Genomic DNA, 16,020 nt, shown 5'->3' on the forward strand with positions numbered 1-16,020 from the left:
CTCAGGTAGACTTTAGCTTTGGTATTTACAGTCAACAGTCCAAAGACCATACTGCTAAGAATTACACTTTTAAAAGACAGACAAAAAAAAGCTACTGAGAGTAAAAGGAACCAGCATATCCTTGTCTTTTGGAAATACCAGTAAGAAGATGATAGCTGCAGATCTACATCTCTAATTCCTGCTTCTCTCCCTCTGCAGTAAATGATGGGCCAAGAAAGAGTATGGGAGAAGTACTTACCGGCTGGACAAGGCAGACACCCAGCAAACAGTTGTTACAAAACAAGTGCTTAGCTCTCAAACTTCAGGAGTCTGACCCCAAAAAGTATATGTGATTTTTAAAAAACAACTCCATGTAACAGGGAATCATTTTCTAGAGAGAATTCATAAACAATACGAAATTGTCAAGCAGAATAATCCCACAAAATGAAGCTGCTTTAATTTCCTTCCTATCAGAATTATATCACACCTATTAAAAAAATGCAAATCTAAAGTCATCCCTAGGATTAATACCACATTTCTAAGAGGATTAAAACCAACACACCCTAAGTACCACAAATGTACTTAATTCCCAGTTCAATAAAATACTGGAATATCAATTTATTAAAAAGTTATGTGAACTGTACATAGGTAAACTGCAATATAGCTGAAAAATCTGAAATATATAATTTTAAAGGAAAATCATTTATTTCTGAAAATATTTAAAATATTGCATTTCTGGCAGCAAATTTAAAGGAAGTGCTCTGGAATGGGTGCAGTCTCTCTGTGCATTTGTCTAGCGTTTGTCTTCAAAGCATAAAACATATCTGCTTTCTGATTTTTCACAGCACAATCTTGTGAACACTTTCTTTCTGACTTGTAGAGACAGAATTCGATTTCCAAGAACAGCAGCAGACTTTTAACAGGAAATACTATGGTCCTTGTCGGTGCAGACAACACACTTCCCGAGAGTCCACGACACCTTGGAAATATGCTAGCCATTCTGCATATAAATGCATCAGATTGTGCTTACAAGTTACAGAATAAGTCTTTGATTGATAATTTTTCTGTTTATTTCCGCCAAGGCCACTGAAAATACGAAGGCCTTTTCATCTGAAAGGTTAGCATACATGTCAACTTCTTTTTCTTGTTTCTCTGTAGAAGAAAAAAAAGTCACTATTAGAAGCTTTTTCCATTATCTGAAGTTAATGCAAGTTACATAGTAGTTAATAAATTATGTGGAATGGAGTACTGGAACTGAAAAGAAGTTAGACAATCAACTCCTATGCAGGGAGGAATTGAAAGGAGGAAGGAATGGAGGCACACAAAGGTGCTAGAAGAGTCACAGAATTAGTCATCCAAAAGCATGACTGAATTTCTGTTCTTTAACGATGAAGAAAGAATGAGTCATTAACATTATATTGATTCCTGACACAAATGAGTATTCAAGTGTTCCTCCAGGTTTTGGGGTGTTGTTTTTTTTTTTTTTTGCTTTTACATAAACACCTCCCATCCTAGACAAGAAAGTTATTTTACAATATCCTCATTAAGCATGACATTTGCCCCCCTATCTTACATCTAAGTAACAGAAACCCAGGAGTTTAATTACAGTGTCCAAGACCAAACAGCAGATACATGGCAGAAGTCAGGTTCCAAATTTGTCACCATGAACATTTCTGGACTTTCTATACTGCTGACTTTCAATCTTCCCAGATACAGAACAATGCTAACACCTCACTGAGCAAGTGAAAGCCTCTGAATTCCCTCTGCTGATGTTGGCTTGTTTCAATGCTACAGACACACAACAGCCAGCCATCAAGAAGTTGCCATACTGCAGTGTTCAGGTACACGAAGTTACACTATAGCATATGACAAAACTCAGAGAATAGCATGATTTCTTAAATACCACTTTCATAAATACCGCTTACTCCAGATCATGACTATTTATATCCCAGTTTAGCTAGCCACGGGTAGCTGACACAACTCATTAAGAAAAAAAAAAAACAACAAAAACCAGCTTTGTCAGCAGAAGAGCAGGCTTGTAGACACAAAGAAGAGAGGAATACATATAGAGCTTTAAGGCTGGTGTCTAGCTGTGGAGCTCCATCTGTAATCCAAGTTCCACAGTGGCCTGGACTAATTTACAATCACAACACAACGCTCACCTGACAGACCCCTCTGTCTCATTAACACACAGACATACACCTACACGCTCTTTTTGCCCACAGCATGCTCTGGCAGACTGCTCCACCAAGATACCTAAATCAGCAATGGGTAAGTGAAAGACAAAGCAGCATTGAAAAATAATGGAAAGCACCATGTGGAAAAAAGATCCCAGCATCTCATATCTCCACCTACTCACACGGTTATTCCTTCAATGGGTCCACATTCATAACAACATTTTAGATTTGGCTTCACATCTGATTGTTTATCTGTGTTACAGCTACAGACACCATTCCAACAGACTGCCTTCCCTGTGAAGTCAAGTGCTTGCATTAAACAACTAAGTGGGAGAAACTGAAAAATCCTTACCACTGTGTTCTGCTTTAATACTGATATAGACACACACAACAACAAAACTCTCTACTTAAAGACTTCTAGACAACTTAAATCACACACAAGCTCATCTTTCCCTGCAAGTAAAATTGCTTAGTGAGGAGCCTGGACACAAAGACACATCAGTTTTTAATCTGAAAACAAGAAACTTGCTTAGCAAAGTAAGACAAATCAAAGCATGTTTGATATTTGGAATGTAAGTGATTTCTGCTGGTTCCTTGGCTACGCAAGACAATATTGTCCAGTGTATTGAGTTTGAAATGAAAGCTAAGAAACTGAGTTTCGCTGCAAGTCCTACCCTGTAGTTTAAGACAAATCAGTTTCTATATGTACACTCAGTCTGGGTTGCTCCACTTCCTCCCTCCCACTATTTACAAATTAACAATGCTGGGAGCTGTTCTGAGCACAGACACTACACACACTGGTTATTCCACATTAACCTTTTCTATTTTCATATCTAAACCCCTCCCCCCTTTTCATACTTCCCAATCCAAACAAATCCAGCCACCACCTGAATATGTCAGCACCCAGCAAAATTAAAAACATTTTTTTTTTTTTCGCCCTGGTTACTGTTAACAAATTGTAGACTTCTTAGCAAAAAAAATTTCTCAAGTTTCCCTTCCCCTCCATCCTCCCAAAGTACTGGCTTGTTCTGAGAGACTTCAGCTTTAAAGAATTCAAATGTTGATATCAAACAGTATCAGGGATTAACACAGGTTTGTAAGCTTTATGCATTCTTAAGACAATTCCGGTTGTCATCAGTAACTAGTGAAGAGCTTGCACCTGCATGACATTTTATCATATGCTCCTCATAGGATACCGTGGTTTCTACAGACACTATTAAAGCGTTCCGCTTTAGTCTTACCTGGAAGTAGTTTTGACTCATTTCTCTATTATTAGCAAAAGACTGTCTTACAGAATCACAACACCATTTTTGTAAGATGTTAAAAATACTAAGTCTTTTGCTATACAACTAAGAGGCTAGTTAGGTAAAACTATTCAGTCTTTCTGGAGCATGTCTCTCACATCCCCAGATCTCCTGCAACCCACTAGACCCATAGCCCTTAAAATTGTGATTATGTACAAACCAAATATGGACCCTCCCCCCTCACAAGTTTTGTACGGATTCAAAATCCAAAGTTCTGAGATTCACTATCTAAGATAGTAAGTTACTTCAAATGTGCACATTGGGCAAGCACATGTATGAGTAATACAGATGGAAGTTACTGGAAAAGGAAAACCTGGGTCAAGAAATTTAATTCGGCTTTAGTTTTATCAGGATATTGAAATGTATATATCTTTATAAAGATATTGTAGCCTTTCTGACAAAGAAATAAAGTGACAATTTTGACAATCCAAGCCTGCAGGGAGAAGTTCCTATTTTCCAGGGTCATCACATGGCTCTGAAACATGTGATAGGAGTATTCTCTGGGTCCCAGCATTCTGCCACATCCCCTCAATCTACATCAGCTTCCTCTTTCCTCCCCCTCCACTCCTTCTTAGTAAATCTGCAGGAAAAATAGCTTATTTTAAAAAACCCTTTTGCTTCTCCTATTCTTCTTAATTGCTGTTGAATCCTGCAGCTCTTTGCTCTAATGTGAACCAGTCACAAAGGATACAAAAGAAGTAGTCAAAGGCACAGACATAACTGGGAACAAGCACGCTATGTATGAAAAGACCATGACAAGCAAGGAAGCAAAGCTACAGATGTCATGGGTGTCTTTAGGAAGAAAATTTTCACAGCTGGGTGGTCTTCAAATGGACAGATTATCTGCTCTCACATGCTATTATAAAATTCAGGTGTTCTCTGTCCTCCTGTTTTTCCATCTACAAATGCATTAGGCATTGCAGAAGCCTAAGACGCACCAAATATTTAACAGCTTTGCAAGCAGTGGCCTCTTTTCAAGTCTTTTGGGGGAAAGAAGAATAGCACCATCTCTAGTGGCAAGTAATGTATACCTAAAATATCCTAGAAATATACAATAGGCAAGGAAATAAGATACTTAAAAGTCTAACACTAAGCTAATGTCTCGCACTCCAGAGCTGACTTTCAACACTATACAGACTGATACAAGGACTAGCAATGAGTCACACAAAAATCACCTTAATTGTAGTAGAAGAGTTAAAGTTGCTTAATATGCTTTTACGCAAACAACACTATCAAGCAGCAGGTTTGGTAAAGGAAGAATATTTCTAAAATTCCCACTAATTACTCCACACGTAGTAGTTAGGCCGATTTTATAAGCCATTTGAAAATGGAGAAGTCTATGTTAACTTGTTTTCTAGTAATTACTTACAAAATGACGGGTTCTCTGCTGAATTTATTTTTACAGCCATGAGACATATAGATCAACTTTATGTTTGTTTTTTTAAATCTGCCCAATAATCACCACAGTGGTCTACACACATTACAGTCCGACATGACCAGAAATAAGTCAGAAGAAAATATCCTGAGCCCACTTATTCCTAAGCAGTAAGGTGTGCTGTACTGGTGAGGAGCAAAGATAATTACAAATGGGTGTGAACCCAAGCTCTGTACCAGCTCTGCAGAAGAGGTCAAGGAAGAAACTGTAGCAGTAGTCACAATACCAAGTAAAGGGGACAGCAGGACAGGACAAGAAGATGAAGGTAATCTTCTCAAGTGAGATTCAACTTTAAAAAAAAATACAACACCAAACACCAAGAAAACAACACACCACACACGCACTCCTACGCAAAGATCTCACTGCATCCGTATTTCTAGTTTTCCACCTCAGAGCACTGCCATATTGTCACACTTTGTAGTATGCAGCAAGAGGTTAAAAACATTCAGCCTAGTTTTGGACAGGCAAACATGTTCTCTAAATATCCCTCATGCTTTCGAATTCTTGCTTTTTGGAGACTATAAAACATGCATTAAGAGAATGGATTTTTTCTTTTGATTGCTTAGATTTTCTTTCCTGTCCTCTGAAAGAGAGGAAAACGATTTACTTTTATAGGGCAACCCAACCAGCTTGCAGGGATTTTCAAACCAAAGCTGTGTGTGAACTAGACTGGCAGTAAAATGCCTAGAAATGATCCTACAGGTGCTAGACAAAGTCTGACTTGAATCATCAACAAATAGGGAAGCTCTGTATTCTGTGAAGCTACATACATCAATAAGCCATAAGCAACAGTGAAGAGATTAATTATAAGTGTATTCCCATTACAGTAAAGCAACTGCCATCCAGAAAACATACAGAAATCAAATTCCATCTCCTCTTTCCACAACCAAAGCACTAAAACAAATCCCAATTTATACTTTGTTTTTATAGAAGGAAAGAAACTTTAAGAAAGAACAGATTTACATTAAACAGCAGAGACAATAAAATCGGTTTTGAAAAGTTAGAAGTTAAAGGAACTCACTTTGCAACATGGATTAACATGTTAATTTTTTGTTAGTTAATAAGGTGGCAGGGGAAAAAACAATTGCATTTCTGAGTTATGTCAGAAGGTATGCTTGAAGGTTTCAGCAGTTTTAAGAACAAGATCTTCTGAATATTTATATGAAGTCTTGTTCTTCCCCTCCTATCTGCCTTCCAGCCTTTTTAAGTCCATGCTAAGTTTTGGATTCATTATTCAGGCCTAAAATTAGTATCTCCAAAACCATAGATAGCAAATGCAGTGTCAATAGGCTCTTAAAAAAACGGGAATCCTAAGTGACAGTCACATACTTGAAGGGCTCCAAAATTACTCTAGTGCATGTAACAGTCTCTTTGTTGTATAAAGATTAAAAACAGCAGGTCACCAAGGAACCCTAATAAGCAAAGAGGCATTCTTTCCTCTAGAGTATTATTCTGTAGAAACATGGCACAAAAATTCAGGTCATAGTAGTGACTCAAGATGCTCTTTTTACTTTGGCCCTCCAAAAGGTTTCAAGGAACTTTTTAAGCAATCCAGTCATCCTAATCACTCTCTGACCACAGACATCACTATATTGTTTGTCCTTGTGGCACAGAGCAGCGGTACCTCAAAAAAAACAAACCCCAAAAAACAAACCAAAAAAACCTACCAAGCACTACAGTCCAATAGCTTTCAACCTACATGTTGAAACTTGATATGGTGGCTAAAAATACAGAGTTAGTTCTTTGTAGTTAGTCCTAATCAGACACTGAAACATAAAACCAGAGGTCTCTACAGGTCTCCTCCCCATATTAAGATAACAGGTATTGGCTGAACTAGTCTAGTTACTTAAGTGGTTTGAATGGTATAAAGGTTTATTGATTAAAAAAGTCTTCATACAAAAAAGAAAACCCAATGAACATATTTCTCCAGTTCTCATACCTCTTTCTTCCTCATGCTTTTTGGCTGAGGCACTCTTAGGTCTTCCTCTTCCTCGTCTGCTATGATCTGAATGGCTGTTCGACCTGGATCTTTTTCGGTTTTCTAAGTCTTTATTTACTGCAGAATTTATCTTCTCTCGCTTAACTCTCTCTGTCCGTCTCCTTTTCGCCTCACTCTTGTTTTCTGTGCAAATGAATAGAGATGGTATGATCTATGGTTGTTTTCATCTTTGTTCTTAATTTACTCTTAGTGCCTACCCCACCCAATCACCTTTTTTCTTTAAATCTCTTAGCAAAAGTGGTTAGATGTCTATACCTTTACAGAACAATTACATCTGCACAATATCCATGTAGAAATTAAGGTGTCAGATCCAGAATGACACTTCACTTCTTGATTACAAGGATCAAGCCTTTAATTACTTCAAATGCATTTTGCAACATGAGACATTTGCTACAAAAAGTTCACTGTTAATAAGATGGAAAAAAACCTGTACAGATCACAGCCATCAAGACAGCCCATTGCATTTGTTTCCACTAGCCAAAAAAACCAGTTTATCATGTAGGCAAACAGCAAAATAATTCATCCTCTTCTGACGCTAACAATGAAATCATTCCTGCTGCTCACACAAATCGAAATGCTGAGTCAACAATGCTGTCAGTAAATGCCACATTACATAGCATGTGTCCCACCAAATCTAGCCTATGACAAGGCCTCATAATACTTAATGCTGAACAGCTGTATCATTTTCCTACACACCAGAGTCAAATAAAAAAAAAAGAGCATTTACATGAGTTTCACCTGTAAGTTAAGTATGGATTAATGAGCTTGGGTATGAAAATAGTACAGTCACCACAGCACACTATTGAACATAGACTAGTCGCACATTTGCAAGGCTGCAGCACCATTCTGCAGTAGCTATATTGTTGAAAATACAGGAACAACGTTTTCTTAAAGAAGTTGCAGTTGCCTAACAAGCACAATATAGACATACAGGGTCTCCCACTGTATCTTCCTGGGGAACTGGTTTCCTTTTGCTGCAGTTGTCCTATTAATCTTGTATAGACACAGGGTACAAACTGGACAGCAGGGTAACTTGTCACTAATGTTAATACAAAAGCTGTATTTCACAGTATCACAAAAAGGTTGAGGTAGCAAGGGACCTCTGGAGACCAACCTGTCCAACCCCCCTGCTCAAGCAGGGCCACCTATAGCCAGTTGCCCAGGACCACGTCCAGATGGCTTTTGAGTATCTCCAAGGATGGAGACTCCACAACCTCTCTTGGCAACCTGTACTAGTGCTCGGTCACCTTCACAGTAAAAAAGTGTTTCCTGATGTTCAGAGGGAACAGCCTGTGTTTCAGTTTGTGCCCATTGCCTCTTGTCCTGTCACTGGGCACCACTGAAAAGAGCCTGGCTCCATCTTTGTCAGACCCTTCCTTCGGGTATATACAGACATTGATAAGATTCCCCTCAGCCTTCTCTTCTCCAGGCTGAACACTCCCCGCTCTCTCAGACTTTCCTCAGAGGAAAGATGCTCTAGTCCCTCCATCACCTTTGTGGCCCTTCACTGGACTCTCTCCAGTATGCCCATGTCTTGTACTAGGGAGCCCAGAACTGGACACAGCACTCCAGGTGTGGCCTTACTGGCGATGAGTAGAGGGGAAGGATCCCCCTCCTCGACCTGCTGGCAACACTTTCCCTAACGCAGCCCAGAATACCGTCAGCTGCCTTTGCCACAAGGGCACATTGCTGGCTCATGTTCAACCTGCTGCTCACCAGGACCCCAGGTCCTTTCCTGCAAAGCTGCTTAGCAGCAGGGTGGCCCCCAGCATATATTCATGCATGGGGTTCTTCCTCCCCTGGTGCATTTCTTATGTACAAAGCTGAATTATACAAGAGCTCTGCTCTATCAGATTATGGCCTTTGGCATCATTTGGTAACTACTTTATCAACAACCAGGGAGAGGGAAAGAAAATTGATCAACACTTCCAAACTACCACAGAGATTGCTTAACCTCCTCCACCTTGAAAGCTCAGTTATCTAGCATAATGTCATGTAATTCCTACAAGCTGGTAAACTACAAGTAGCCTTCAAAATAATGATACAAAATATCAAATACGTAGCTTCCATTTTGTAGCCCAGTAGATAATTTTAAAAAGTAGACATTATAGATCAGATTTTTTTTTTTTTTTTTTAAAAAAGAAGTATCTTCCCTGACAGGTGCTTGTTCTGACTAATTCCTGCTAGGACTGGAGGAAGTGATAAAAATTAACACAAGGAGAACGTTAATCATGCCAGAATGCACATTCAACCAACTTCTTACTATGCCCATCAACAACAAAAGACATACAAGTTAGACACAAAAAATACACTATTTTTTAATTTAACCCATGCAGAGAGAAGCAAGACCCACCTGGTTTTAGATTAAACATATGACCATTTTTTACTTTCAGAAAATCCAGCTTCAATCAGCATGTACTCTGAAATCTGATCCCTTTGGCACGTCTAGACATTTAGCTTCAAAATAGGATTAACAGAAAGCTTTCTGTAAGGAGTTATTTTGCATAGTGACCAATGTGTGCAGCTAGAATATACACAGAATAAATGCCAACATCACAAGTACAAAGGAAGTAAGACTGAAAAGACCAGCTTTTTCCCCCCTCAAAATTCAAGAAGAATTAACATATTCAAAGTCTACCATGCACAAATTCAAGGGAAACTGAACTGACAACAGTCAGTGTACACAGAGAAGTAAAATAGTCTATCCTTTGCCTCCAAGAAATAAAGGGAAAGAACTGTTGTTCCCTTCTTCCCATCTCTGTAAGTATTACCTGTGATGGGTGGTGATCTCTCAGTACGTTTAGCATGCAAGAGTTTTCGACTAATAAATATGTAGCCACAGGGACATGATTTACATGCAACAGGAACCTGGGAAAACAAAAGACAAATATTTCAGATCATTTCAAATTATGACAAAATTCCTGTCCAATGAAGAAACAAACCTAGTAACTCGCATTTTGTCGTCAGAGATACCTCTTCAAATTCAGTTTGTACTGCAAACTATGGACTGTACTATTCTACAATTGTATTTAAACATAGTAAAAATGGGTTCTGCTGTGAATCACCCACCAAGACTTTTCTTTATGCAGTTGTTAGAAAGCAAGCTTGAAATGTACAGCTGTTGTGACAGCTTTGTACTACAAACCCTTTTCCCCAGACTGTCAGGAAGGGTGTGGGGGAAAGTGGAGAGCACTAAAGCAAGGGTGAATTAGAATAGAAATACGATTTCTCTTCAGAGCTCTCAAATATCCCCAGTCAAATCAGTCAGACATTCCCAGTTTTGCTTCCTTCATTTACTTTAAAAAAAAATTAAAGAAAAAGTATGAGTTAAAACTGCCAGTACATTCTAAATACATTCACTTCCAGAGGCATTTGAAAGCAACTCCTTTAGAGAGCAGGAGCAGCTTTAAACAGGCGGCACAATAGAGCCCAAAGCAGAACAGATGCATTTGTACCACACTGTACAACAGCGCTGTAGACAAGGTCGGGTGGTTACAAAAGTACCTAGTTAATTCAAAATGCAAATAACCTACCACAGCTAGTCAAAAGCTGACTGCAGGATGAAGAGTCTGAGAGACTATAGTGCTTCTCCTGATGAGCTAAGCAGTCAGGAGCAGTACATTCCCGCAGCATAAAACAATTTAAAACAAGATGAGAAAATCTGGAAATGCCACACTTAGACGAAAAATGACAAAAATCTTACTCCGAGCAATTAAAAAAGCGATGCTGATAAATTACAAACCTCATTACCTTCACTTAAAGCCAAGATCTTTTGAGATCTTCTAAAGTAGTAGGGAATACACCATATTGCTTTGATTAGGTTTAAGATTGAAAACACAAATCAAAGCAAGTTTAAACAGAGATCTGGAAGAGATTAACATAACACATATTAAAGTCAAGTCATGTTGAAACACGACAGTGGAGAAAAAAAGCAGGAGGTAATTTCTCAAATGTAATTCTTTAAGACAGGTCTCTACAAGTTTGCCAATGTCCACTGAAACAAACAGGAGTACAGAACCATGACTGCCTGATCAATTTTACCGGACGTGCAGAAGAACCAAGTTCCAATGTTCTACTGGCTAGGAAAAAACCTGCCAAATTAGTACATGAATCTGTAAAGGGGAACTTAACTGCTACTCAGAATAAACAAACTGTTTTGCTTTCTGTAGCACATCTTAACTCCTGTACTTCACCCTATGAACAGCTTACAGGTAGACTTTTGATACAGGTTTTATATAACTAGAGACTTTTTAATTCCCTTTATGGAGACACTGACATAAAAACAATTCTAATCAAGGTTTATTGAACCTTAAAGCTCAGAATTTAGCAGACTTGTGTGCACACTTATCTCTTTGTTCATGTGTCAGTATAAGAGTACTAAAGAACGCTACCTAGCAGATAGTTTATCTGTATTGTTAAAGTGATATAGGAGTTCCATTATAACCCATTTTTAAACACCTGGGTCTCTCCAATAATTACATTTCCAGGCTCAGCCTAAAAAAAATTTGGGGAAAACCACCCAAGGGGATTGGAGCAGATCCAGTATTTTTCAATTAACTTAGCTGTGTTTAACAGAACAATATCATTCTCGTGTTACAAGTTTGGCATGTAGGGGTGTGTGCCATTTGGGGGGGTGAGGGGATTAGGTGGGAAGGGGCTTATTCACTGAAACATATCAATTATCCTTTGAAGCCCTACACTGATAACATCCTGTAACATAACTAAGGCAACATAGTCCTACAAACACTATTTTACTCTGTTTAACATTTTCCTAACCAAAAAGAAATTGAGTTTCTCACACAAGAAAGTTTACCTGAAGCTAAACTAAGAAGTGATAATTATTTCTCCTGATTGACTGCAAGTACTTCAGGCTCCCTAGTTTAATGGGGCCATGATTTGGTTGTGAAAATATCATCGAAAACCTTTTTTTTTTTTTTTTTTAATTTTAAAAAAGTCTAAATGGCAACTATGTATCATCTAAATTACAACAGAAAAAGTTTAAAAGCCTAAGAAGCATTACTCAATATTACGCTCCAATATTTGTGGCTGTCTAAGTATTTCCATGCATGCCACTTCTAGCAAAGAAATCAGAAACAAATGCAAAGCCCTTGTTTATGGAAGAATTTAAGAAACGCTAGTACAGGACACAACCACTTAAGAGTCACACAAGAGCTTCCCCACACTCCGCAAACAGCTGACTTGTACTGTAGGTTTTAGTTTCTTGTCCTCTCTCAAACATCTGGCACTGCAAAACAAGGTCCTAGGAGCAATGCTTGTGCTGGGACAGGACACATATGCACATTAATTCCATGTTAGCCACAGAAGAGTTGCTAACAGAAAATCTACATTGACATATGCATATCATGTGTTTCAGTTTTAAAGCACAGAACAAAGCGAAAGTTTCAGCATCAGCTTAAAAAGCCTATAATGTTTGCTTACTTGCTCTTCCTATTGTCAGTCGTTTGACATTCACTACATTTATTTAAAAAAAAAAAAACACAACCAAACCCCAAAAAACCCCACCACCACTCTCACATTCAGCTTCTCACTCATTTTAATTTATTCCTTCACCAACTGAATAACCAGAACTTGGCACACAATTTTTTTCTCAGAAATAGTACTTCAGTGACATGCTTAACATGAGCATTTGCAGTGGTTCATCTATTGCTTAAAACATGAAAGGATGCTCCCACACAGCTTAACATTCCAAACTGTTCCAGGATGAGTAGGAAAAACTATAAAAACTATGCAAGTCAGAAGAAATAAGATGACTTTTTAAAAACCTTTAAAAGCAAAGAAAAATAGCATGAGATTTATTTTTTTTTTTTTAAGTATAGCTAAAATAGTGTATACCAGTCAAGCTTCAGGATCAAATAACAGAAACGTGTTTCCCATGACTACATGTAAAAGCCTCTCCCCCTATCCCGAGCCCCACAGCAGCCTTCTGCAGTGCTGTGCTATTGTTCCAGCAGAAGAGCACTGCTGTAACAAACTGGCCTATTTTTAATAGTAACATCATTACCAGTAAAAAGCGTAAATGAAGACAAGCTTGTGATATAGTAACAGTGAAAATCAGCTGTTGTTAATGTTTAAGTGTAACTAACTCCATTTTGTACACATAACAAAACTGCAGTGAGACATAAACAACAGTTCACGTATACATTTGGACTACACCATAGAAATTGCAGCAAAGGTTTCAATTTTGCTGTTTCTGAACTACTCCATGAGAAAACAACACAACTGAATGCTCTCCCGACTAGCCTTAGGCACATTAGTCATCCAAAGGGCAAACTGCATCGTATAAATTACTAAGTTAATTATATTTTTAATAAATTACATAGTACTAAACAATACTAGCACATAAACAAACAATTCTGCACGTCGCACAGAAATCCTTCAGCATAATATAACCATTACACTACCCTGCAAGAGGAACACGATATTTAATCCACGTTTCAAGCAGAGACTGCAAAGGCAACAATTATTTACTTCATATAAACACTGCTTCACAGCGGCACGGAGAGAGTTTAATTTTTCCCCCCTCCTCCCTCAAAAGCAAACAGCTCAGTCGACAGCTTCTTGCATTGATACTGCAAACGCATAATCTGCAGCGGTGGGTATCAAGAAGCAACCGCAACCGACACACAGAGGAGAGAAAACAGGAAGCAAGGCTGTGGGTGCTAACGCGGGGAGCCGCTCGGCGGCCGGGGCACGGCGCACAGCCCGGCGCCCCGGGAGGTGGACGGCGGCCGCGAGCGGCCCCTGAACTCCGCCCGGCTCGGCGACAGGTCAGTGCGGGACAGCGCACACCTATCGTGCCGTGCAAGGACAAGCCGAAGCGGAGTCGGCAGCGGCTGCCAGAGAGGGACGGTGGCTCCGGGCGGTGAACACCAGAGCTGCGCTGAGGGAGCGGGTCCCGCAGCCCCGCCACCGACCGCGGCCGAGGGGCTCGGACCCCACCGACAGCCACGAGCCGCCGACGGGGGCCGAAGCCCGCCTCCCCCAGTTCCGCCCACGGTTCCCATCCCTCCCTTGAGCCGGAGCCCCGGCAGCAGGAGCACTTGTCCTCGCTGAGGTGGCCGGCGAACCCTTCCGCCCCAGGGCACCCCACCGGCCTGTGAGGGCCAACCAGCCCCGATCGTCGGCCGCCGGCTGACGGGGCGGGTCCCGCGCCCTGCCTCGGGATGGGCAGAGGCAGCGGGGCCAGCGCTCCTCCCGCTCACCAGGGCGCCGTTTGAACCCCGCGGCCACTAATCCCCCTTCGCCGGCGGGGACGGCCCTCGAGGGGAGCAGGCCCGGCAGACGCCTCACCTGCTGGTCGCACTCCGGGCAGGACTTGGTGGCCATCTTCACTTTCTTGGCCCTGCTCGAGGACATGCTCGCTGCTGCTCCTGCTGCTGCTCCTGCTACCGCTGTTACCGCCGCCGCCGGAGCGCCGGCCGCCCCGCCCCGCGGCGGCCGGGGAAGGCGGGAGTAGAGGGCAGAGGCGCGGCGCGGCGCCGGCCGGGGGCGCGCGGCCGGCAGGAGCCTGCGCGAGCCCCGCCCGCCCCCGGCGCAGCCCTCCGACAAAGGAGCCGCTCCCCCGCGCCGCCGCCGCCGGAGAAGCCCCGCCCGCCCCGGCGACGGCAGAGCTGGGGCGGGGCGCGTGTGCGAGGAGCCGGCGCCGCCGCCGGATTGGCTGCGCGCCTCGCGGCGCCGGGGCCGCGCGCGGGGGGGGGCTCGGAGCAGTGTAACGGCTGGGCTGTCGCCGGGCAGTAACGGCTGCTCGCGTCCCCAGCGCCAGGACTGAGGTGCCAGGACACGGGGCCGCGGGGAGGGCCGGCGGCGGGGGGCCGTGGTGCCCGCCCCGAGCCGAACCTCTCGCTGTCACCTCCTCCCGCGGCCGAGCGCTGCCGGGACTCCGGCGCGATCGCCCCCCTCGGGTGTCTTCGGCGTGGTTGGAAGCTGGGCAGTGTTCCACAAAAGCTAGTTGCTTCTTAGTTTTCATGTTTTCACGGTCTTCGGTTTAATTCGAGGTAATAAGAGACGGGGCAGCTCCTTTGTTGCCTTCCCGCTACCTGCGCCCCATAAGCAGCACCAGCAGGATGAAGTTACACTGAAACGTACAAGCAGTCAGAAGTGTTAAATACTATTTTTCTGGTCTTCATCTCAATTCAGAAAAAGAAAAGACTAAAGTTGAGGCAGAGGGTTATCACCTGCTGTTCCTTTATCTTTGGGAGCATGGTGGTTCAACACTTAGGGTATTCAGTCATGCCTCTAAAAGTTGTTACGCTTGCAAATTTGACGTTTTCACATTAGTACGTTAATTTTCCTTCACTCCCACCTAAAAATACTAATAGCATAATGTAAACTAACTGCACTTTTATGTTTCTCATAAAGTACATTTTTAAAGAAATACTAGAAATAGTATTTCAGAACTACTAGAAATACTCATTTCAGCTCCAAAAATCCTTCAAGATACAGCTCTTACACTGAAACTTCGCATCAGCGTGTAAAAGCTTTGTATTCCTACAAAATGCTTGTATCTGAATCATTTACCTTTGGAGTTAAAAAAAGAGGAAAGGGATAATGACAATACTGCTATTAACAAGAGTATGGATGTTTGGGGTTTTTTTGTACCCCAAAATGTCTACAGGAGAAAAGTGCAGCAAAGTCTCAACAGAAAATTCTTTTTGAAGATTACTGTTTAAAATAGCCTGAAGTATAGCTGCCAACAAATATTAAAGAACTGTACTGGAACTGTAGTGCTTTCACATGGGTAGCAATGAGTGCATCTGTGAGGCTGGCTCTAGGCCCAGTATAACAGAATTTTTATTTTATATTTGTAGTTTAGTCTTGAACTCAGTTTGCTGCACTTACGTATTGAGAAAAAACATTGGAGGAGAGGCAGTTTTAATAAGACTTTTGTCTATACGTCTCTTTCAGGGAAATTAACCTAAAAGCAGTTTGGAGGAAACTTTTTTCAAGTGACTTCTACAGCTATTTAAATGTTAATACCATTTACTAGCTCATTACTGAGTTACTTTGATGCATTTGGTCAGTTCTTGGTGGACAGGAATCTAGAGAATTTATTCATCAGTCAGGACAGCCCAAATAATTTTTCCCTGCCAGGCAAATTAAAAAGAT

At 41.4% G+C, this 16,020-nt stretch overlaps 1 protein-coding gene across 2 annotated transcripts; it reads right to left on the reverse strand.

The window, feature by feature from the left end:
- Positions 1–417: 417 nt before the first annotated feature.
- Positions 418–14,329, reverse strand: C12H16orf87 (chromosome 12 C16orf87 homolog). 2 transcript variants are annotated; one of them, XM_050903883.1, is made up of 4 exons: positions 14,206–14,329; positions 9,666–9,762; positions 6,835–7,017; positions 418–1,131 (listed from the first exon to the last, which is right to left on the reverse strand). In XM_050903883.1, the coding sequence occupies exons 1-4, from the start codon at positions 14,269–14,271 to the stop codon at positions 1,013–1,015; spliced, it is 465 nt and encodes a 154-aa protein (XP_050759840.1). In that variant the 5' UTR covers positions 14,272–14,329; the 3' UTR covers positions 418–1,012. The 2 variants fall into 2 exon arrangements, with proteins under 2 accessions (XP_050759840.1, XP_050759841.1); XM_050903884.1 differs by lacking the exon at positions 6,835–7,017.
- Positions 14,330–16,020: the final 1,691 nt, after the last annotated feature.

Source organism: Gymnogyps californianus, chromosome 12 (assembly GCF_018139145.2).
Source record: "Gymnogyps californianus isolate 813 chromosome 12, ASM1813914v2, whole genome shotgun sequence".
NCBI lineage: Eukaryota > Metazoa > Chordata > Aves > Accipitriformes > Cathartidae > Gymnogyps > Gymnogyps californianus.

Coding starts and splice junctions, on each gene's coding strand:
- C12H16orf87 (XM_050903883.1), bottom strand. CDS start 14,271: ATGTCCTCGAGCAGGGCCAAGAAAGTGAAGATGGCCACCAAGTCCTGC. Junction 9,763..14,205: donor GCCCGGAGTGCGACCAGCAG/GTGAGGCGTCTG, acceptor TTGTTTTCCCAG/GTTCCTGTTGCATGTAAATC. Junction 1,132..6,834: donor AAAGCATGAGGAAGAAAGAG/GTATGAGAACTG, acceptor TTTCTTCTACAG/AGAAACAAGAAAAAGAAGTT.